At 41.7% G+C, this 25814-nt stretch overlaps 1 protein-coding gene across 1 annotated transcript in view; it reads left to right on the forward strand.

The window, feature by feature from the left end:
• The window catches only part of si:dkey-106n21.1 (solute carrier family 23 member 1), a 149969-nt gene extending 125709 nt beyond the window's left edge, over positions 1–24260 (forward strand). Inside the window, exons 11-13 of the mRNA XM_056282382.1 lie at positions 10261–10369; positions 23889–23984; positions 24073–24260. Coding sequence (XP_056138357.1) covers positions 10261–10369; positions 23889–23984; positions 24073–24260 — 393 coding nt within the window. The remainder of the gene's footprint in view (positions 1–10260; positions 10370–23888; positions 23985–24072) is intronic.
• Positions 24261–25814: the final 1554 nt, after the last annotated feature.

The following is a 25814-nucleotide window of genomic DNA, read 5'->3' on the forward strand; positions in this document are numbered from 1 at the left end:
TTTGCTGTGTCCCCCCACATGGCTTCTGGCAAACTGCAAACGGGACTTCTTATGGTTTTCTTTTAACAATGGCTTTCTTCTTGCCACTCTTCCATAAAGGCCAGAGTTGTGCAGTGCACGACCAATAGTTGTCCTGTGGACAGATTCCCCCACCTGAGCTGTGGATCTCTGCAGTTCGTCGAGAGTCACCATGGGCCTCTTGGCTGCATCTCTGATCAGTGCTCTCCTTGTTCGGCCTGTAAGTTTAGGTGGATGGCCGTGTCTTGGTAGGTTTGCAGTTGTGCCATACTCTTTCCATTTCCGGATGATGGATTGAACAGTGCTCCGTGAGATGTTCAAAGTTTGGGAAATCTTTTTATAGCCTAACCCTGCTTTAAACTTCTCTACAACTTTATCCCTGACCTGTCTGGTGTGTTCCTTGGACTTCATGATGCTGTTTGCTCCCCAATATTCTCTTAACAAACCTCTGAGGCCGTCACAGAACAGCTGTATTTGTGCTGAGATTAGATTACACACAGGTTGACTCTATTTAGTCATTAGGTTAACATTCGATCATTCAGCAATCATCAGGCAACTTCTGAAGGCAATTGGCTGCACTCAGAGAAAAGGGGGCTGAATACTTTTGCACACCACACTTTTCAGTTTTTTATTTGTAATTTTTTTTTAAAATCATGTATAATTTTCTTTGTACATCACAATTGTGTGCCACTTTGTGTTGGTCTTTCACATAAAATTCCAATAAAATATATTTATGTTTGTGGTCGTAACATGACAAAATGTGGAAAAGTTCAAGGGGTATGAATACTTTTGCAAGCCACTGTATATAAAAAAAAATTTCTGGGACTTAGAAATGTTTTGGCATTATGCAAAATAAATGCATTTTTGCAAAAATGCACTTATGATCCTAATTTTTTTTTGGAGGTGGTAGATATTGTTCCAGAGAGGACCAGAAAAATAGCAGAAAATTATGCATAATTATGCAAAATATGCATTTTCTAAAAATGGCTTAAAAACCACTTGTCTCGGCATTTCAGATGATTCTGAGCATTTGGGGGGAGGGCGTTGGAGTGGGGGGGGGGTTAGGGGCAGGGGGAAGGCGGTTAGCTGGCAGGATGAAGAGGAGGAAGATTTAGACGGGTGGATAACCAAACCGCTACATTGTAGCGGGGTTATTCTTATATGTATATTGTAGCGAATTCGGGGGGCAACCACAGGAACTGTCGCGGCCGGGACGCGAACCAGTGTCTCCCGCGCCACGGGAGACATCGCTGACCGCTCGACTAAAAGGTTAGCCAGCGGCCAACGTGTCTACTAGTCCATGGGCCAGATCCCAAAATTTGCTACTTCGGTACACTCAAGGTGGCAAAACTTACTTATAATTTTTGAAAGGATCCATGTCTGTAGATGATATTTTGGTATGATAACCATTCCTGAGTGGCAGCTGTATCACAGTTATCAGCTCATGAAGTTAACCACCCGCTAAACTAAATTGCATTTTAGACGCTGGTGCATATCCTGGTTTAGCCTCATGGTCAGGACATTTTTCAATGTTCTATAATATTGTCTTTGGTATCATTTTAAAGGGGACCTTCTTAGCTTTCATTCAAGCCCTGTTGTGGATATTTCTCACAAATATAGAGGTCACTTGAGCTCTTCAACCCGTCAATAACACACATCTTTCTGCAATTTTGGCCTAAACTATATACTTTCTTTTAGCCCTGTGGCATCTAGGAATATCAGGGACACAAAACACAAAAACTGGAATACTCACAGGACTGTAAAGATTCAGGAAATGTATAATATACCCATACTATTTCATTGTGTGAGGTGATTGTGAACCTTAAATTAGAAGGGCATTATTACTAAGAAACTAACTAGACCAAAGCCAGTTAGTCCATGGGTCAGACCAGATATTGATATCACCCAAGGTGACACAACTTCACTGGTGCCATTTTATTTGGTACACTAACAGAAGTAAAATAATACATGATAACCTTTCCAAATGAGCAGCTATTTCATTTTTCTTTCAGGAAACCTGTTTCTGTGCCTCTCACGATTGTGTTTTAACCCAGATTTTTACAAATATAGCATTTCAGCACCCCTGGTACTGATTAGCCTAGCTTAAACTCTGGGACAGTTCTTAGTTGGCCAACAACCAAGGATAACCAGTACTGTGTACTTCCATTCATTGTGCTAAGCTAGGCTAACGTGCAGCCAGATAGCTTTCTACTAAACACATATAGAGGAAACTGGTATCTATCTTCTTGTCTCACTCTGGAGAAGATTGTAAGCTAATTTCCCATAATGTTAGCATGTTCTTTTAATGTATATGTTAATATGATTAGTTAAAGTGGCTACGAATAACTTTCATCTTGTGTTGATTTTAGCGGCCTCATGTGGACAAAATACAGCTGTTGCATAGCAACTAGGTAATGTATCTATTTGTGGCTATGTAAGATAAATAATGGTAATATGACGCTGGTGAAGCAAAGTAAACTTTGTTTTAGTAGTGTTCATACACCTAAGTTACATGTATTTGTTTGTATGTGGCAGGTGAAAACTGACTGAATATGGCCACTGGTGAACAAGCAAGTTTTTACCCAATACCAAAGCGCCCACGGGTGGAGTGCATTATCCACTGTTCTGATGATACAGATAAGCTGGTTTCACTACAAAGTGTCGACTCATGGAGAACTCTGCTCAGGGCAGCTCAGATACGAAATCATGCACCAGTTTTGAAACTGGCAAAAGACATTCCTGAGGGACAGATTCCAGCAATCTACTACCACAGAAAGTGTCGCAGTATCTTCACTATGAAGCAAATTCTTGATGGCCTCCTTGCAAAAGAAAAGAAAAGTTGTGTCTCTGCTGAAGAGAAACAATCTAAGAGAGTAGCTCGACATGCTCCAAGTACATCTAGGACTTATGATGCAGAGTGCATATTTTGTCAGAAAAACAGCAAATATTCCAAGAGACAGAATACGAGAGAAGTACTGGTGCAGTGTCGAGAACTGCGAGCTGATGCAAAGATCAGGAGTGCAGCCACAAAGAAAAGGGACAGCAGAATCCTTGCCATTGTGAGTAGAGACCTTGTAGCAGCTGAAGGGCACTACCACAGGTCATGCTATAGACTTTACACCAAAGAAGAGGTTTCCAAAGGAGAGCAATGAAGATAATGATGCTGCAGCCCAGTATGAAGCTGCTGTGAATAAGGCATACAATGAGCTGTTCCTCTTCATCAGGATGGAGCTTTTTGGCAATCCTCAAGTGATGGCAATGACTGATCTCTCTTCTAGACTGGTAGCTTCAATGAACTCCCAAGGCATTGCCCAAGTCAAGGAATCAATCAAGAAGCACATAAGGCGAAACCTGGAGAGTGAGTTTGCTGGAGCCTTGCAGATATTCCCTGATGAGAAAGGAAAATTCCTCCTCTATCCCGATAACTTGTCCATGAGGGAACTTGCCAAAGAAAATCAGTCTCTCAAAAGGGAGCTGCAGACCCTGAAAAGTGTCAGTGCACAAGATGTTATAGCCAAAGCAGCCATCAAATTGAGAGCAGACATTAAAAGTCAAGATGTTCCTCAAACCTGGCCGCCTGAAGTCAAACCAGAAGCAGAATGTCCTACCATTCCAGAGTCGCTCATTATCTTCCTGTACTCTCTACTCACAGGCTCAAATGATCCTGATCATGCATCCCAGAGAGTGCAGTGCCTTCTGCAGTCATTTGGCCATGACATAGTATATGCAGTGACATGTGGAAATACCAAGCCTTCCAAGCACATTGTTCTGCCATTCAGTGTCAAATCGTTGACAGGAAATGTAGAGTTGATAAACATCCTCAACCGACTTGGTCACAGTGTGTCCTATTCACAGATGGAAGAGATCAACACTGCCCTGTGTCTCCAGAAACTCTCATCATCAGGGAGTGGCATTGCCCTTCCAGCTAACATCCATCCTGGCATATTCACAACTTTAGCCTGGGACAATATCGACCGTCTTGAAGAAACTGTCAGTGGTGAGGGAACATCTCACAGAGTCAATGGGATTGCTGTGCAAGCAAAGCCAGTCAACCCACTTCCTGTCCAACCCATGCCCACTGTTCCCAAAACAAAGAAGAGAAGCATTGATGGACCCCCACCAATGTTACCAACTTACAATGCTGGACAACGGGTAGGGCCACCACAAAGCAAAAAGTCAGATGCCGATACTGCAGCCAATACTAAGCTTGCCAGAGAGAAAAACCTTCTTTGGGTCCTAGCACGCATGTCACAACAAGAAGAACAGTCAGTCAGCAGCTGGACAGGCTTCAACATCCTGACTCGAGGAGAGATGACGGTCATCCCCGACAATATAGGCTATCTGCCTACCATCAATGCTCCAGCGACACAAATGTCTACTGTCAACGAGGTGCTTAACCAGTCACTGAGCATCGTGCAGTGCTTAGGCCTGAGGAAGATTGTCTGTGTCTTTGACCAAGCCCTGTATGCGAAGGCTGTCTAGATCACATGGAAACACCATGACAAGTTCCATGATATCATCGTTAGGCTTGGGGTATTCCACACCATCTGCACACTGCTGGCAATAATAGGGAAGCGTTTCCAAGATGCTGGACTCAAACACCTCTGCATTGAGTCTGGCATGATTGCAGAAGGCTCAATTGCTGGTGTTATGGATGGCCGCAAGTACAACAGGGCAGTGCGACTACACAAGCTCCTGTATGAGGCTCTCATGCGACTGACCTTGAATGGTTTCCTGTCCTGGTTGGAAGAAACTCACAGGAATGACATGGTTCACCTGAATGAGACACTGAAGACCATTGACAGCCTTGGGAAAGAAGTCTCACAACATGCTTTGAAGGAGGTCCTCGAGAACAGCTCTTGTACAGGCATCATGGATCTATTTGAAGTCTACCGTGAGTTCCTTAGAGGTGGAAACGGCAGCCTCTCGAACTTCTGGATGTCCTATTTGGACATGGTTGAAATCTTGTTGGGGCTCATCCGAGCATCCAGAGAGGGAGACCGGATGCTACACTTGGCTAGCATTCGAGCAATGATCCCATGGTCCTTTGCTTATGACAGGATGAATTATGCACGCTACCTCCCCTACTACTACGCCCAGATGTCTGAGCTGCCCATCACACACCCAGATGTATACACAGAATTCATGGAAGGAGGCTTCTCAGTCCAACTGGGCTCCACCAATCCCTTTGGCCGAATCCCTGTTGACCAAGCTATAGAAGAAATGGTGAACAAAGACACCCAAACAGCTGGAGGGACAAAGGGATTCAGCTTGAAGCCAGGAGCTGTGACCAAATATTATCTCACAGCTGAGTATAGAAGCATGTACCTCAGACAGCTGAGAGACCTGACAGGTCAAGGCAGGTGCAAATGGTCTCATCCAGATCTACAGAGTCCAAGGATCAAGAGAGATGAAGCAGATGTCCAGTCTGTCATGGACCTTATGGAGAATAACTGGCTCAATCCTATGTCCCCTGATGAGATTGATTTGGTTAGCCTCTCCACTGGCAACATGGCTCCACCTGATGTGACCATAGATCTCTTGAGAGCTCTTGAGAAAGGAGAAGAGGCCTACCAAGCATTCCAGCAAACAAGGTTAGATGCAGACCCACCACCTGTGAAATTCCACGACAAGATGACCAAGCAAAGTCTGAAAACATTCTCCAATGTCAGCACAAAACAAGCTCATGGAAAGAAAGCACAGGATGTGGTTCTGAAGGCAGATAGAAACCTTTTCAGTCACATGATCCTGGTGGCTGAAAGCAGGAAGGTGAATCTGAAGGATGTCCTTGCCTACCCATTGGGCCCACTACCATGGGCACTGGCAAATGCTGATGGGTCCTTAGGAAAAACAAACAAGGCTGCACTTGCCAGAGAGCTTGAAAAGAATGTATCTCCTGCAGAAGACATCCCAATCCCATCTACTTCCATCATTGATGGGATGAGCCTGGTCCAAAAAATGAATGGCAACAACAAAACCTTTGCACAGGTGGCAGAGTCAGCCTTGACCCAGGTCCTCCATGAGGGAGCACAGAGTGGGAGGATTGATGTTGTTTTTGATGTCTATCACCAGACTTCGATCAAAGATGCTGAACGACCGAACCGGGGTGGAGACATCACTCTCCAGTACAAGAATCTTGCAGGGGGACACCACGTCCAGCAGCGGAGAAAATTTCTGTGCAGTTCCTCCAACAAGACCAGTCTCATCAAGTTTCTGGTGGAAGAGTGGAAACTCCCACGATACAGAGCTATGCTGCATGGCAAGGTGTTGTACATGACCTGTGAGGAAACCTGCTACAAGTTGACAGAAGATGGGTGTGAGGAAGCAGCAGAACTGCACTCCACACATGAAGAAGCTGACACCCGTCTGCTCCTGCATGCATTGCATGCAGCAAATGCGGGCTCAAAGTCAGTTATCATCACAGCTGAGGACACTGATGTCATGGTGCTTTGTCTTGGCTTCCAGAAGGACATCACCTGTCCCATCTACCAGAAGTGTGGGACTCAGAACCGCACACGGTTTGTCGACATCACCAAACTGGCAAGTTCACTTGGAGACAGCATCTGTGACAGCCTAATTGGCTTACATGCCTTCACAGGCTGCGACACTGTCAGTGCATTCGCTGGTCGAGGGAAGCTGAATGCCCTGAAGATAGTGAGAAAGCACACTTCCTGCCAAGAGACTTTTAGTCAACTGGGACAGACATGGAATGTGAGTGATGAGCTGTTCCAGAAAATTGAGCAGTTCACCTGTCGGATGTATGTTGCTAATAGCAGCACTGCTGAGGTGAACAAACTGCGTTACCAGCTCTTCTGCACCAAAAGGGGAGAGGTTGAGTCCAGCCAGCTGCCACCATGTAGAGACTGTGTCTTTATGCATGTTCAACGAGCCAACTATCAGGCAGCAATATGGAAGTGCTGTCTGCAGGCTAACCCTTTGGTGCCAAGCCCTACTGAGTATGGATGGACAGACGATGAAGGCAAGCTGGCCATTTACTGGATGAGCTCCCCACCTGCACCAGATGTGGTCTTGGAAATGCTAACATGCAAGTGTGTGCATTCATGCAAAATGCCAAGCTGCATGTGCCTGTCAAATGGACTTCCATGCACAGACATGTGCAGGTTACAGACCTGCAGTAACCAAAAACAGCAGGATGGTCCAGAACTGGACTTTGAACTTGGGGAGTCAGATGATGAGAGAAACGAGCAGTTTGATGAATGACAGTGTGATGATTCTGATGGTATTACTGTGGTAGTAGTCTATTGATGCACAGGATGTTGATTCTGGACTTGGTTACCCAGAGCTTGATAACAATAATGTAACCATATTCACATATACCCATTACCCTACCCATTACCATTACATATACCCACTGATGATATGGGATTACATGTATCATTGACTAAGTATATGTAAATGTCAATGTTGTTTAAAATATTAAAATAGTTCATTACCTCACTATGGTATTCCTTTTTATCATGTATTTTGATTGTGTATTTAAACAAATGTATAGAGACCAGTTTGTGACCTAACTGGCTTTGGTCTAGTTCTCATTTAAGGCTCACAATCACCTCACACAATGAAATAGTATGGGTATATTATACATTTTCTGAATCTTTACAGTCCTGTGAGTATTCCAGTTTTTGTGTTTTGTGTCCCTGATATTCCTAGATGCCACAGGGCTAAAAGAAAGCATATAGTTTAGGCCAAAATTGCAGAAAGATGTGTGTTATTGATGGGTTGACGAGCTCAAGTGACCTCTATATTTGTGAGAAATATCCACAACAGGGCTTGAATGAAAGCTAAGAAGGTCCCCTTTAAAATGATACCAAAGACAATATTATAGAACATTGAAAAATGTCCTGACCATGAGGCTAAACCAGGATATGCACCAGCGTCTAAAATGCAATTTAGTTTAGCGGGTGGTTAACTTCATGAGCTGATAACTGTGATACAGCTGCCACTCGGGAATGGTTATCATACCAAAATATCATCTACAGACATGGATCCTTTCAAAAATTATAAGTAAGTTTTGCCACCTTGAGTGTACCGAAATATCGTCTGGCCCATGGACTATACTTATGCATGTACCTTACAATCAACTCCCATATTTTCGTAATGTGTGTGTGTGTGGTGTTAGTGTGTGTGTGTGTTAGTTAGTTAGTGTAGATAGCGGGACCGAAAACTAAAGCACTTATGATCCTTATTCTTTTTGGAGGTGGTAGGTATTGTTCCAGAGAGTACGGGAAAAATCCCAGAAAGTTAAAACTATGCATAAATATGCAAAATATGCATTTTTCTAAAAATGGCTAAAAACCACTTTTCTCGGCATTTCAGATTATTCTGAGCATTTGGGGGGAGGGAGTTGGAGTGTGGGGGGGTAAACCACTTTTCTAGGCATTTCAGATGATTCTGAGCATTTGGGGGAAGAGAGTTGGTGTGGGGGTGGGGTTTAGGAGCAGGGGGAAGGCGGTTAGCTGGCAGGATGAAGACGAGGGAGATTTAGACGGGTGGATAACCAAACCGCTACATTGTAGCGGGGCTCTTCTAGTTTTTTTATATAGGTGAAAAAATCAAAGATGCTCAGAATCATCTGAAATGCCGAGAAAAGTGGTTTTTAGCCATTTTTAGAAATATGCATATTTTGCATATTTATGCATAACTATGCATCATTTTAATTTTCTGGGATTTTTCCCTTACTCTCTGAGACAATACCTACCACCTCCAAAAAGAATTAGGATCATAAGTGCTTTAGTTTTCGGTCCCGCTATCTACACTAACACCACACACACACACATTACGAAAATATATGAGTAGATATATATACCGAAACCTAACGGGAGCAGCCGAAAGTAGTATATATATATATGTATATATGTATATATGTATATATGTATATATGTATGTGTGTATATATATATATATATATATATATATATATATATATATATATATATATATATATATATATATGTATATATATATATGTATATATATATATATATAACCTTTTTTTTTTTCCCAAAACCGTCAATGGTGTTGAGTGCTCAACTAATGAGGAGGGGAATATCAACATGGATACAGGAAAACAGATTGTAATACAGAGCAGTACAGGCTTGCTTTGTGCGTCTCGCACTTTAACAACTGATGAGTGCGAGATGCATGGAACAGGCCTGTACTGCTCTGTATTACAATCTGTTTTCCTGTATCCGTGTTGATATATATATGTATTTATATATATTTATTGTGTGTGTGTATATTTTAATCACATTGGCAGCTGATGAGTGCGTGACGCACGAAATAAGCTTAAGCTTGTACTGAAAATGTATTAAAGTGTTTTTCCTACATATTGCATACACACACACACACACACACACACACACACATATATATATGTATATATATAGATATATGTATATATATAAACTCAGTTGGCTTGGGCATGTTATTCGCATGCCCAGCGAAGACTCCCACGTAAAGTCCTCTACAGCCAACTACACCTTGGTCAACGCGCTGCTGGTGGGCAGAAGAAGCGGTTCAAAGACCAAATGAAGACCACACTGTAAAGATGCCAGATCAAGCCCTCTTCTTTGGAGGAACTTGCTTCCTGCCGCACAACCTGGCGCTCTCAAGTCTCAAGAGGGAGTGAAGTATATGGAAAACCAGCGCACACAACACCGTTTAGCAAAGCGTGCGAGGAGGCATGCTCGCAAAGCTACCCCTGCCCCCTCCAGCACCACTTTTACATGCCCGGTCTGCAACCGCAACTCTGCATCCAGGATGGGACTATTCAGCCACCAAAGGACTCACAAATAGGAGAAGATGGTCATCATCGGACATGATGGACAACCAGCAATATGCATATATCCCTCTCACAACATACGTGCTAGTAACCAAAATAAAAAGAGTGGCAGTCAAATAATTGGTGCTAGAAATTAAAATTGTACCAATAATGGCATTTCCGTAAACATGTTCTTGTCCAGTATTGTGAGAGGACGAGTGACGCAGTCCCTGGAACAGCTGACACCACTTAGCAAACAAATTGGATGCTTCTGAGAATCAATAAGCAAAGCTTACGTCATCTAATATTTTCTTGCTCTCTCTCATTCACACACACGCGCACACACACCAACTTGTTTACTTTGTTATGTCTCTAGCACAAACTCACTTTTTTCTCTTTTTTGTTCACTCTTTCTTTTTCCCACTTTGTCTTTTTATGTACGTCTCTCTTGTACTTTCTAGTATGTGGATCTTAATTCATCCAGGAACCTGCTAATTCTGGGCTTCTCCACATTCAGCGGCCTTGTCCTGCCCACCTGGTTTCACTCCAACCCTGGTGTCATTGACACAGGTGATTATTAAACACACACACACACACACACACACACACACACACACACACTCTGTCTCTCTGTCTCTCTCTTACATACACAGACACACCCACACACTCTGTTTCTCTCTGTCTGTCTGTCTGTCTGTCTGTCTGTCGCTCTCTCTCACACACACACACACACACACACACACATGCACCGTTTTACAACCATCAGTTAATTAAGGCACAAAGGTAGGACAGTCGTACACAGTGACGGCATGGCAGATGAGTCTGAGCATGTAAGCAGTGAGAGTGACAGAGAAGAATGAAACAGGGTTTTACATGAATAAACAAAGAAGTACACAGGTAGTCAGTACATCATGTAAAGCTTGATAGAAGTACACAGGTAGTCAGTACATCATGTAAAGCTTAATATTAAATGTTGTGTTGAGAGGTGGTTTACAACACGGTGCTGTGTTTGTTGGCCTAAGCTCATAAGGCAAAGTGTTGCTAAATCCCACAGCCCCAGATGGCAAAAACCTGGTCACCTTTTGCCCCTAGCTCAGACTCTGCAGCAGCCCAGAGGGCTCTGATATGGCTGAGCACTTATATTTCTTGCTTATGTCCCCGAGTTGATATTTTTATTTAGTTTTGGCTTTATAAGCTACATAAAGCCAAAGGTTTATTCAGCAATCTGAAATCTGTATCTGCAAACATATTGAATTCATTCCAGACATAAAACAGGATTACAAGGATTTATTGTCCATTGTCTGAAAGTATGTGCAATATATACGTACTTTTTCAGCCCATGTTTCCAAAATAAAAACAGCGATACTCTGGAAATAAAATCAAACCTTTATTATTGAAAATATGTGCAGAACAGGTTTTTAACCCATAGATTGGTGACTCTGCATTTGTAATTTTAAAGAGCATCTCTGATTTTTGATAAATGTGTGGCGTCTTTATTCTGAACTTGAAAAAAATGGATGGACTAGATTATTCTGTTGCATTGTTGTTAGGGCATTTTTCATCTTGTTAGATATGCATTTGGAACAGAAATGTAGACAAGTTTGAATCTATATTTCAAATGTCCTTTAAAAAATTGTCTAAGATTTGAAGGCTAAATACAGGCCTATCCAGTGTTCAGTAATAAAATGTCTAACAGTAAAGGCAGTATAACCTTTCAGAAGGATTCATTAGGGAGAGGCGCACAACTGGACGACATTATATTTATACTTCCTGACTAAACTGGATAACATGAGTTTTCTTAATTCTTGCCACACTTTATGCAGTCCCTATTTATTTGTTTGCTTGTTTTTTTGTTTGATTATGTATCCGTATATTCATTGAATTATTTATTTCAAATATGAAATTCCTTCATGTATTTTCAAAACACAACTTGGTATGCAAATTTGAATTTAATTTCAATATTCAAATTTAAAGTGACAGCCCTAGTTAATAATTTCCATAGACTGGTTTTTTTTTTCAACATGCATTTGTTTTTTCTTTTGCCATTAGTATTATATCGGCTGCTCTGAACTGCAGCTAAAGTGTAGTCATGAAGGGGGAAATATATTGCTGGTAGAAGCCATCGTCCCTGCATAGCCATATGCATATATTAATCATATAATATATGCATTACATATATATAATTATTATTATTATTACTATATCCAAGGTATGAATAAGCATTTTCATTGGTTGCACGTTTCAAACACAGCACAACACATTAAACATGCAAATTGACACTACATTATGAAGATGCCGTGCCTATGCCTAGGAAGATTTCTGTGCCATATCTTGGAGTGATTTTGTAGAACTTGAGAACAGACCTGAGCCATGGATAGAGCCTGACATCTGCTTTAGAATAATGCCTCACTTCACTTACCATGACTTTACATTTGCAAATGTTCTTTCTTATAAGACCAATAAAATACCATTATAGTTAAACTGTAATGATCATTTTATAGAAATCCTTAATGTCAGAGCAGAAAGTTCCTTTAAGCACGAGTGGTACAAATGCAGATGAGCAACTGAGTGGGGTGCACACACAACCTCCTACCTACCTATTTGTTTTGTGTGTGTGTGTATACATATATATATATATATGTATACACACACACACACACACACAAACACACACGGCATCTCTATATACATACACATCCCTTTATATATAAAGTGATGGTGATGTGAAAAAGGAATTGCACCCTTTTTCATCTCTTATGTTTTTGTATATTAGGGCATGAATAACAATTGTCTGGTCCTCACCTTCTTCTTCTTTTGGCTGCTCCCATTAGGGGTTGCCACTGTGGATTATCCATTTCCATCTCTTCCTGTCCTCTGCATCATTCTCTGTCACGCCAGCCACCTGCATGTCCTCCCTCACTACACCCAGAAACCTCCTCTTTGGTCTTCCTCTTTTCCTCTTGCTTGACAGCTCCATATTCAGCATCCCTCTCCCAATATACCCAGCAATTTTCCTCCACATGTCCAAGCCACCTCAATCTCGTCTCTCTTGCTCTGTCTCCAAACCATCCAACCTGAGCTGTCCCTCTAATATACTCATTCCTAATCCTGTCCATTTTCCTCACTCCCAATAAAAATCTTAGCATCTTCAACTCTGCCACCTCCAGCTCCACCTCCTTTCTTTTCGTCAGTGCCACTGTCTCCAAACCATATAACATAGCTGGTCTCACAACCATCTTGTCAACCTTACCTTTCACTCTTGCTGGTACCCATCTGTTTCAGATAACTCCTGACACTAGTATTTAAACTCATCCACTTTTGCCACCTCTAGTCCTTGCATCCTCACCATTCCGCTGTCCTCCCTCTCATTCACGCACATGTATTCTGTCTTGCTCCTACTGACTTTCATTCTTCTCTTCAATGCATACCTCCACCTCTCCTCTACCTGTACCCTACTCTCACAACAGATCACAATGCCATCCATGAACATCATAGTCCACATAGACTCCTGTCTGATCTCATCCGTCAACTTGTCCATCACCATTGTAAACAAGAAAGGGCTCAGAGCTGATCCCTAATGTAATCCCACCTCCACCTTTAACCCATCCGTCACTCCTACTGCACACCTCACCACTGTCACACTTCCCTCATACATGTCCTGCACCACTCCTACATACTTCTCTGCCACTCCTGACTTCCTCATACAACACCACACCTCCTCTCTCGGCACCCTGTCGTATGCTTTCTCTAAATCCACAAAAACATAATGTAACCCCTTCTGGTCTTCTCTATACTTCTCAATTAACATTCTCAAAACAAACCACATCTGTAGTGCTCTTTCCTGGCATGAAATCATACTGGTGCTCACTAATCATCACCTCTCCTCTTAACCTAGCTTCTATTACTCTTTCTCATAACTTGATGCTTACTCCAGCTCTCCTCATACAAGTCACCTTTATTCTTGAAAATTGGTACCAGTACACTTTCCTTGCCTCCACAGGTATGTGTGGTCCTCACCAGCTTTTAAAATTGGACAAATCTAGCATCAGATAGCAGACAATACATAGGAGACTTCACTTTGTCATTATCTATTCAACAAAATGTATGCCAATATGCAAAGGCTATGTGGGAAAAAGTAAGTACATCCTTACTGCTTCAATGTGAATTAAAGAGTTGTTAGCAGCCACATGCTGCTAATCAAATGCACTTGATGAGTTGATCATCATGAAATGTGACCAACCCTTTAACTCTTGGCAGTTTTGTAATCTGGAGCATTCAGGTTTGTTTTAACACCATGCCAAGGAGAAAAGAAATCAGCAATGATCTTAGGGAAGCAGTTGTTGTCGCTTATCAATCTAGGAAGGGTTATGAGGCCATTTAAAAAAAACAATATATATTTTTTAAATACACCATTGTACAGTGAGAAGGATTATTATCAAATGGAGAAAATTCAAGACAGTTGCCAATCTTCACAGGAATTGGAATCAAATCAAATTCACCCCAAGGTCAGACCATATAATGAGAAATCACAGATAAATAGCAAAGAACACAAGAGCTACATCTAGGGATATACAGGTCTTGGTTAACATGTTAAAGCCATGTTTTGTGAAAACTACACACAGCATGATTTTGGCTTATTTTGCAGCCACAGGACCTAGGCACCTTGCAGTCATTGAGTCGACTATGAATTCCTCTTTATACCACAGTATTTTAAAAACAGATGTGAGCCCATCTGTCCAATAGGCATCCCGAGGCAGCAGAGTGAAGTGGTCGGGCGGGGGTGTAGGGCTTGACCATGGCCTGGAGATAGGAAGGAGCTGTTCCTTTCACTGCCCTGTAGGCTAGCACCAGAGTCTTAAACTGGATGCGAGCAGCTACTGGGAGCCAGTGTAGGGACATGAGAAGGGGAGTTGTGTGGGAGAACTTAGGGCGGTTGAACACCAGACGAGCTGCAGCTTTCTGAACAAGCTCCAGTGGTCTGATGGCCGATGCCGGGCTGCCAGCAAGGAGGGAGTTGCCGTAGTCCAGCCAGGAGATGACCAGAGCCTGGATGGGCACCTGTGCCATCTCGTCGGTGAGGAATGGGCAAATCCTCCTGATGTTATAGAGGAGAAATCTGCAGGAGCGAGCAACCGATGCAACGTTTTCAGCAAACGACAGTTGGTCGTCCTGGATCAAACCCAGATTCCTCACAGTCCGAGTTGGCATCACCACGGTGTTGTCAATGGTGATGGCCAGGTCTCGGTGTGGGCAACCTTTCCCCGGGAGGAACACCAGCTCTGTCTTGTCCAGATTGAGCTTCAGGTGGTGTGTCGTCATCCACTCCGAGATGTCAGTCAAGCACCCAGCAATGCGTGTCTCTACTTCTGTGTCAGAGGGAGGAAAGGACAAGATCAGCTGGGTATCATCAGCATAACAATGGTAAGAGAAGTCATGCCAGTGAATAACAAAACCCAGGGATGTCGTGTACAGGGAGAAAAGGAGAGGACCCAGAACCAAACCCTATGGAATGCCTGTAGTCAGTCTGCGAGGCTCTTTAGTTATTTCTCACATTAATTCTGCATGTTGGTTAATTTTTTATTGAGTAAATAATGACATCTGTTATGTGTTGTTTTTCACCTGAAGTTATATGTAACTAATTTTAGGACTGGGTAAGGACCAGATGACTTTATATATATATAATCATATAATTGAAAGAGGGTGTACTTTCTTCCTCACATCACTGTATATATAATACAAAAAGTTGTGCCCCCTTTCCATGAAAAAGTGTCCCCATCATGAACTTGAGCTGGCGCTGGGCCTGTATGAAGGTCAAGGTGAGATGCATTTACAAGTAACTTATAGAATTCATTTTAGTCTCGTTTCATCACCACATGGGTAAGGTTTGAACAACAGCATGGTATAATTAGCACATTTAAATGGTCACAGGAAAAATACTTGGAATTCTCTTCTGTGATTAACACGCTCCTTTACAATATCTGTCTGACATGTTGTGGTGTGGTAACATCTCAAATTCAAGTACTTTATTAGTCACATGCACATAAATACAAAGTAAAACATGCAGTGAAATGAAGAGGGATACGCCATCTGTCATCATGTGAAAAGACATAGACCTAGATAAAAGACAAAAGATCAGTGCATTTTTGTTCCTTTTTTTAAATCAAAGTAAACAATAAATAAAAAACAATTTAAAAAAAACCTACCTGTTTCAAGTATGTGAAAGGTAGTATTTGTTGAGAGTTCATATGGCCTGTGGATAGAAGCTTCTCTGGCACAAGTAAGTTTGGCACAAGTAAGTTGAAACAAATGCTGTTAACATTTTATTGAGCAGAACTATTTCTTTAAAATAGTTGTTTACACAGACACACTCACGCCCTCTCACTCATTCACTCACTCTCTCTCTCTCTCACACACACACACACACACACATACACACTCACTCACTCACTGACTTTCTCTCTCTCACACACACACACACACATACACACACAGAGTCATACAAACACAAATACACACAGACCTACTCAACTTGTAAGGGATGATTAAGTTAATTCAGTAATGAAACATTAATCCTATTGATAAAACCAGTCTGGTTGGAGCTTATACTGCTTATAAGATGATCAACCAATCAATCTCAACTAATCAGAAACAAATCAAAGGCCAGTAGTTCCTGATTCTTCACTCCTAATAAGCTCAATTATTGGTGGTAGCATGTCCTTGGGCCTACTGCTTATGAGATACCGTCAAAAGAACCATCCATAAAATTACACTGTTTCTCTCTGCAGACATAAGACCTTGATCCCCGGGTCATGTGATGTTAATGGCTCCCAGGAAAAAGCTTATCCAAAATTAAAGGCTGGGCATGAGGGCTTGTCTGGTTTCTTCAGGTCTAGGCTGCTTACCTCCCAAATCCTCTTGGCCATTACCCATGTCACTCGCTGTAATCTGCCTGGCTCAGAAAAACACATCCCCCCCAGTCTCTCCTCACCCGCCACTTGTCAGCTGCAGAATCTACACTAAGGGAAGGTGTGGAAGGTGTGCGCTCGTATGTGTGCTCTTGTTCAGCTATATTTATGAGGAACAATTTGAGTTTTTAACAAGTGAGGACACTTACAAAGTGAGAATATTTTGACTAGTATTCGCTTCTTCAAGGGGACTTAGGTTTAGTTCTGATGGGTAAGATTAGGATTAAGGGCTAGAGAGAATGAATGTAGTCAATAACAGTGTTGCAGAAAAACAAATGCGTGTATATGTCAGTTTTTTGTTTTTTTGTTTGTTTTTTTTTGGGGGGGGGTCTTTGTACACAAACTGGCAAACGGGTTCATCCAGGCATCGGTTGATGATTAGAGTACAAGCTGTGAAAATTTAAATCCAGCTAGCTTCTAGCTGAGTTGATCAACAACTTGTTCAATGTCAAATACATGGTTCATCTACCCTGATTCAATTAAATGCAACTTCCTTAGCCACTTTAAGGTGTTGGTATAGGGGGTGAAAGTAGTTAATCACTGCACTCTTTCTTGTGCCGATTCACTGTTGTTAACTTAAATTTGCTAAATTTGTCTTGCACTCATATTACCCAGCACATTTAAATTTGCTAAATTTTATGCATTAACTGTATGTATTCTACATTATTTTGCTCTGTGTAATCTATGATATGACATTATAATTATGTCACTTTTGCATATTTTGTGCATTTGACACATATTGCATGTCTGCCTTTCCTGGAGGAGGGATCCCTCCTCTGTTGCTCTTCCTGAGGTTTCTCCCGTACCTTTTTTCCTGATAAGGTTTTTCTTATGGAGTTTTTCCTCACTCGGGTCTAGTGTCCAAGGATAGAGGGTGTCGTATGTCGTACATTGTATATTGTACTGATTGTAAAGCCCGTTGGGACTATCTTGTGATTTTGGGCTATACATTAAACTTGACTTGACTGACTCAGGCCACACAAGGCTATTGAGTGATCAGTGGTCAAGGTGAAGGACTGTTCTTCAGTCAAAGAACCTTGGCTGCAGTTTGCCACCAATTGTCAGCAGGCACTCATGGACACAAAGTTTATATGAAGTCTCTTGCAAATCCAGCTTCTACAAAATGAGGTAGAAAGTATTTTCTCGGGTACAGACTGATGTAAAAACATGTCATGTTTAGATGTCATGTTTACTGTAATTTATATAAGATTTTACAGATCACATTGTAAGCGCGGTTATGTCTGACCTTCAGTTATATTTCATCCCTTTGAGTCCCTTATTAGCTGTTAAAGTGTGTTGTTTCCTTCTACTAATAAGACTTTACAACTCGTTTCAACCCCACTGGGCTATAAACTTTAACAATAACTTCGGCAGGTAAGGTTATACATCATGCTCGGTCCGATATTCAAGGTGCAACAACATAAACGACCTCTGTGGAAACAAGGAACTAAACAATGATTCCTAACAATAGTTCCTATTTTTATATCCTTTCTCTTTTCAGTTTCTTCTTTTTTAGAACCTTTAATACATGCTTTTTAATTGTCCATCGCTGTAAACAATAAAATATAAACAAAACTCTTTGCTACTAACAGTGCTGGAATATCAACATTCGAAATGTTTTTCATATTAACTGACATATATTTATCAGTTACTTAGAGCTACTAATGAAAATGATCATTATCAACTACTGTGTATCAAAGTGCTATGGCTTCTCTTCACAGTTTAACATAACCAATGTTTAAATAAATACCTGAACTTGCAGCAGATAACCAGGTGAACAAGAACATATGTACACAACATTTGTGATTCACTTTTTTTCTTTTTTCATCCATTCCCCCCCAAAAATCTATTAGTGCTACAGATCCATTCATCTGTGTGAGGTCACAAAGTCTTTATATCGCTGCGGCTGCACCACAGAGCGGCCCGATCTGGTGGTAACAGGGTTGGCCCTGTCACCAATGTCCTTGGTTTTGTGTCCTGCTAAGACACTGCGAGAAGGAACACTCTCTGAATGTCCGGGTTCAACACTCTCTGGCTGACTGGGGCTGCTGATCTCCATGTCCATAGTGTCAGTGAAGATTGCTCCTGGTGCATGCCTGAGGTGTCTACAATTTCTCCTGATGACACCACCCGTGTGCAGCTGGACCTCATAGGATCTCCTGCTGACCGGCCTCAGCACCTTGCCCACTCTCCAGCCAGTGTGGGGTGCGAGAGGCTGAACTCTCACACATTCACCTGGGGCAAGTGTGTCCAAGTCTTTAGCCGACCTGTCGTAGTATGCCCTCTGAAATTGTTGGTTATTTTGTAAATCCTGTTTCACCTGCACAACTTTCAGCTGTAACAGGCTTGCCTTGGTTGGCAGTAGTGTTTTGGTACGGCGACTGAGCAGCCGCTGTGGTGGTGTGGTATCAGTACTCTGTGATGGTGTGTTGCGGTGGTCCAGAAGGGCGAGATAAGGATCCTGTCCAGCAGCCTTGGCTTTGAGCAAGAGTCTTTTTGCTGTCTTAACGGCTGACTCAGCTTTGCCGTTGCTTTGCGGGTAACCTGGTGATGAGGTTTTATGTTGAAATCCCCACAGTCGACTGAACTTCTGGAATTCTTGTGACGAATACCGTGGGCCATTGTCCGAGATTACAATATCTGGGATACCTTGGCGGGCAAAATTAGCTTTCAGCTTTCGTATCACTGTGGTTGACTTGGTATCTGCCAGGTAATCTATTTCCCAAAAATTTGAGAAAAAAATCAACAATTATGAGGTAGTCTTTGTTGTCAAACATGAACAGATCCGTGCCCGACTTTGCCCACGGCCTGCTTGGCACATCATGTGACATTAGTGTTTCTTTTTGTTGCTTAATGTCCATTGATCTGCAGATGTCACACTTTACTATATATGACTTTATTTGGTCGTTCATGCCAATAGACACACTCCCTAGCCCTCCGTAGGCATCCTTCCACACCCAGATGTGATGCGTGTAGGCGGCAAGTGATGTCTTTCCTCAATGCATCAGGGATGACAGCGCGCTAACTCCTGAACACTATTCCATCTTGGTGGCTTAACTCCTCTTGGAATGAGAAGTAGGGCTTGATTTCCCTTGGTGTTTTTGATTTATCATCAGGCCATCCTTGCTGCATCATTTTGATGAGAAGCTGCAGTGTTTCATCCTCTTTTGTGGCAGATCGTATATCATGTAGCCTGTCTGCTGCGATAGGTAAGTGTTGTACCATGTTGACAGTCTCTAGTTCTGCATCCGGTGCACTCTCAGGAAGATAAGCTCTGCTCAGAGTGTCTGCTAGCAGCATGTCTCTACCTGGCACATATACTACATCTAGATCATACTTTTGTATGCGCAGCATCATTCCCTGCAGCCTTTTGGGTGCACTCAGTACAGGTTTTCTCACTATTGTTTCCAACAGCTTGTGATCACTTTGCACCGTCACTTTTCGGCCGTATGTGTACTGGTGAAATCTTTCCATGCTAAAAACCATTGCAAAGAACACCTTTTCTATTTGTGCATACCCACGCTCTGTTTGAGTGAGTGCTCTGCTTGCAAATGCTATTTGCTTACCCATCTGTATGAGCGCTGCGCCTAAGCCTGTGTCTGAAGCGTCACACTGCACTGTGAGTTCCTCATCTGGGTTGTAATATTTCAGTACTGGCACCTTTGCTATAGTCTCTTTCAATTTGAGGAAAGCCTCCTCGTGCTGTGCTGTGCAGTTCCACTCCCTGTTTTTGTGTGTCAAATCTCTCAACACTATGCACTGGTCTGAGAGGTGGGGACAAAACTTGGCTAGATAATTTACCATACCTAGCAGACTTTGCACATCCGTCGGTGCCGGCATTTTCTCAATGGCACGCACTTTCTCTGGATCCACCCTGAGTCCATCAGCCGTCAGGCGGTGTTCAATGTATGTGGTCTCCTTTTGTCTCAGCTTGAATTTGTCTTTGTTTAGCTTGATGTTCTTTTGTCTGCATCTTTCAAGAAACAGTCTCAGTTTTCCATCATGGTCCCGCTCAGCTTCCTCCTGTGTTTCCCCTTGGCCTGTGATCAGTACATCGTCAGCTATAATGTACAAGCCCGGTACACCATCCAGTGCTTGTGTGAGCTTTCCCTGAAAGATTTCTGGGGCCGGACTTATCCCCATTGGCATCCTCAGCTACCTGTAACGTCCGAATGGAGTGGCAAATGTTGTTAGATAGCTGGACTCCTCCTCCAGCTGCACATGCCAGAATCCACTCTTGACATCACACACTGTGAACACTTGCTTTTGACAAGTCTGGTGAAATGTCCTCAATGGTTGGCAGTGGGAAGTGACTGCGCTTTAGAGCTTTGCTCAAAGGCTTGGGATCGATACACACTCTTGGTTTCCCACTTGGTTTCTGTACCACCACCATTGCACTGATCCAATCTGTACTGCATTCCACAGGTGTTATGATCCCTCTTTGCTGTAGGTCTTGTAGCTCGTCCTTCAGCGGTTTCATCATGGCGACTGGGACCCGCCTCTTGGGCAGCTGTACTGGTTTCACTGTGCTGTCCACCTCTATTTTGTATTTTCCCTCGAGGCAGCCATCGCCAGTGAACACATCAGCATACTCATCTTTAATTTTTCCCATTGTCCACTGTCCTGTTGTTGTTTCTGTTGTGACAATACTGTCTATTGTCACGATGTTTTCATATTGCACTTTTATCAATTTCATGGCCTCACTGGCTCTCCTACCCAGCAGAGGCACTGTACCGGCTGCATTCACCACCTGGAACTCTAAGCGATATAGTTTGTTGTTTCTCGGTTTTCTTATTTTCACTTTACATTTTCCCAGTGGTTTTAATTTGGTTTTATTGTACATTACTAGTACACTCTTCGTGTGTTCTAATTTGGCATCTGGATTCAGCAGGTTAATTGGGATGATATTGCAACTGGCACCATAGTCTATTTGGAATTTGACCATGTCCTTGCCTAGAAACATGCCAGCATAGAGAAGCTGAGTTTTCTTCATTTTCTCAGTTTCTTTTACATCCTCTACAGTCTCTGTATGCACATCTTTCCCTGTGTCAGTCTCTACTGCATCTACAGTTTTTGTCTCAGTTTCAGTGACACAGGTGATAATATCTTCATATTCATCACTCTCAGATTCAGTTGTTATTTTACTCACATATTTATTTTTCCTTAGTTCCGGTTTTGCTCTGCATTTTGCTGCAAAGTGGTTCTCTCTTCCACACTTTGTGCACTTCTTCCCAAACGCTGGGCACTTTTGTTTACTTTTCTCATGCGTTTTTCCACAATATCTGCACTCCACAGTGTTGCTCGTCTGTTTCCGTTACTGTGCTCCTTGCACAGCATGTACCTCTTCCACCATCGATCCCGAGATGGTTTTCACATTGTCCATTGAGAGCTCAGCGGCTCTGCACAGCTGCAAACATGTGTCCAGCGTTAAGTTTTTCTCTCGGAACAGTCGTTCTCTTATGATTGTGTTGTTACCTCCACACACAATCCGATCCCGAATGAGCGAGTCTCTCAATGTCCCAAAGTTGCATGTTTTTGCCAACACTCTCAGTTCCATGACATAACGGTCTATATTTTCACTGGTGCCCTGGTTTCTTGGAAAAAAAACGATAACGTTCCACAGTCTCGTTAACGCTGGGGTCGCAGTGATCATCAAACTTCTTGATAACGTCATCTAACTTCCATGCATCCTTTGGTGTGTCGCCCAGTAACGTGTCCATAAGTTCCCTGCCGCTCTCCCCGACAAGATAGCTGAACAGTTTCACCTTCTGTTAGTCATCGGCGTCAGCCATGGCTAAATCCACATACAGAGCAAACTCGTCCCTCCAGGCCTTCCATGTCTTCGAAAGGTTGCTTGAGTCCAGACATAACGTTTGCGGTGGTTTTAGCCCATCCGTGTCACACGGCAGTCTCACTCTAGCAGCTAATGCTAACATATACTGAACGTTGCTTAGCAACACTAACTGCTCTCCCGCTCCTAGAAAACTTTCCCGCAGCAAACTTCAAACCGAGTTGTCCGCCGCTGCCACAATGTTAAAGTGTGTTGTTTCCTTCTACCAATAAGACTTTACAACTCGTTTAAACCCCACTGGGCTATAAACTTTAATAATAACTTCGGCACGTAAGGTTATACGTCATGCTCGGTCCGATATTCAAGGTGCAACAACATAAACAACCTCTGTGGAAACAAGGAACTAAACAATAGTTCCTAACAATAGTTCCTATTGTTACATTAGCCAATGCACAACTGTAGTACAGCAGGTAGGGCCCTGTTGATGTTTCCTGTGTCTAGGAAGTAACCCTGGTGAAGACCAGAGCAGGTCGCAATGTGTCAGTAATTTTTTATGTATTCTGCCATGGAAAATTATGCTTTTTTTTCCTGAGAAACAACAGTTCACTTATGATTTACTGGAGGAGACTTGCTTTTAATGTCTCAGTTTAGAAGAAATAATGCGTGCAAACCACTTGTCTGTCCTCACATCGTGTCGGCTACAATGCAGCTGATCAATCCTGGGTCCTGTAGGCTATGTGATTACGACTACAACCCAATTGTGCCTCCATTCTCTCTATTTTTACTTCCTATGTCTCGGTTTAAAATATAGCCTAGTGACTAAGACTTTGTCATGTAGATCTCTAGGCTCAGCAATGACTTGCCTGAGGAGTTTTGTCTTGCATGATCGATATAATTTTATTAAGCACTTCCCAAAACCTATTTCATTAGACTTGCTTTTAGGTGACTTGCTTTCTGCCATTTATTATTAAATGCTTACATTGATATTCTAATCTTACCTCTTTTATCCTTTGATGTCTTCTTGTGTTGCTTATCCTATTTTATATTTCCTATTTTATTTGCTTTTATTTCAGAGTTGAAGCAGGTTTTGAACTTAAAAAAAGTGATATACAATACATGTATTATTATTATTATTATTATTATTAGTATTATTATTATTATTACACTGATCCAAAGAAGAACTGAAGCTAACCCTGCACTTTTACTTCCCTGGATAAGTACAAGCAAAAATATAATAATAAAAAAAAACCTTTCATTGAATCACTTGATTGTTTCATAGGCAACTAAAATTTTTGCTGTAGTGTTTATTTTTTATGCCCTCTTGTGTTTGAAGGAATAAAAGAGCTGGACCAAGTTATTGTTGTTCTCTTCACCACACACATGTTTATTGGAGGATTTTTTGGATTTGTTTTGGACAACACCATTCCAGGTATGACACAATCCTTCCAATAAAGACATTAAACAACCAACTTAGCTGCAATATCGCAATCAGTTTCCTTGTCTTTTATATTTTTCAGGCACTGAAACAGAGAGAGGCATTAAGAGCTGGCAGAAAATGGTCCAAGAGGAAGGCAAGAGTCTCTTGGATGACCAATCATGTTATGACATACCTTTCTGCAACAGCATTTTTCAACGATTCCAATGTTTCCAGTACTTGCCGTTCCTACCATCCTACAAGGCCTCTCAAAATAAAACACAAAAGTAACCAAAATACTTGCTGCATGTCATTGATTTAACCCAATATTACGGACTCCCACTGGCAAACAAGGAAAAGAAACCAAGAAAATTTACTTCAGAGTTTATCTCCTCATATTGTTGGTACACAAGTAAATAATACACAGTTAAATAGCTATTAATTGCAAATATATATGTTGACAGGAACTCTGAAACCCTATGAACTTTTTTTGAAAGGTCATTTTTAAACCCCATATAATGGCTTTTTACTTTTGTATGCCTCTTTAGGGCAGTTGGTTGAACATGGTATCTTTACAGTCTGAAGCAGACCAGTGCTACTTTCCATTTAAAAAAAATACTTTCTTTAGAGCGTCATCTTCCGCTGAGTGTCCCCATATTTTGAGACTCTCCAAACTACTCGAGTCAAACATTGCTGGCGGTCAAATGTGATTAGGTTCTGGCTTGTGAAAATGAAAGGAGCATTTGCGTTGCTTTGATCTCTGTTGTTTAAATTCTCTCTGCAAAGGTAGAAATACAAGCTTCCTTCTTGTATTACAAAATCTGATGTTACAAGAGATTGCTGAACAAAATCCTTTATTGTAACAAATTTGGCAACCAAATGAGAGAATTCTCTATTATGACAATTTTGTTTTATTACTTTATGTCATCACTTTTTCCGTGTGTATCCACATTGATGGATTATTTAAAGATTTTCATGTTATAGCTGCAAATAAATCAATAAATAAATAAAATCTCAAAATCTCTATAGTACCTTTTATGTCAACTGAAGAATCAGATGAAGACATTCCACACAAGAAATATTATGAAGATTGGCTGGGCATAACTTTTTTAATAATGTTTTCAGTTAATTAGTAAAATGGTCAAAGGCTGTCAAATTTTGAAGGCTGTGTGTTGTTTTGTTTTTCTTAATATGACTTACTGAAGGTACCAGCAAACCAACTTACTGAAGGTACCAGCAAACCAACTGTCTACATCAGTAGTCTCCATACTTTCTGGGAGTTTACACAGAGGCAAGTTTGGCTACACTCCCATTGCCAGGGCCAATCAAACAACCTCTTCCATCAGTCAACTTCAATCTCTTCACTTGCAGTAGGATTGATGGCTGTATTTACTTTTTGTGCACGATAGCTTTCATCAACAGAGGGCTCACCACATCTATCCATAACACCCATCTATAACTTTGAGCACACAAACCGTTAAGTAAAAATCTCATTCAGATTGGACTGCCATTTCAGATACTGACATGTGAGCAGCCTAGCATTCTTTATGTAACATACTGAGGGGAAAAATGTAAATAAAATGCAAAAAAAAAAAGTGAATATTTTCAACTTTTGTCTTCTGAAGATTTATTTGCCCAGTAAACTAATCAATTCTTAAAACCATTAGATAGCAATTCAATCTCTTCATCAAATTTTAAAAAATTAAAATAAGGCAGAGCTGCTATGTGCTGTACACCAAGCCCTGCACTCGTTTCACTACCAAAACCTGTGTAAAAATGTTTTCAAAAATCAAAAAAAAAATCAATGGTTACCCTTTATTTTATCACCAAGTTTATGACACATTT

The sequence above is a fragment of the Lampris incognitus genome, chromosome 6 (assembly GCF_029633865.1).
Source record: "Lampris incognitus isolate fLamInc1 chromosome 6, fLamInc1.hap2, whole genome shotgun sequence".
NCBI lineage: Eukaryota > Metazoa > Chordata > Actinopteri > Lampriformes > Lampridae > Lampris > Lampris incognitus.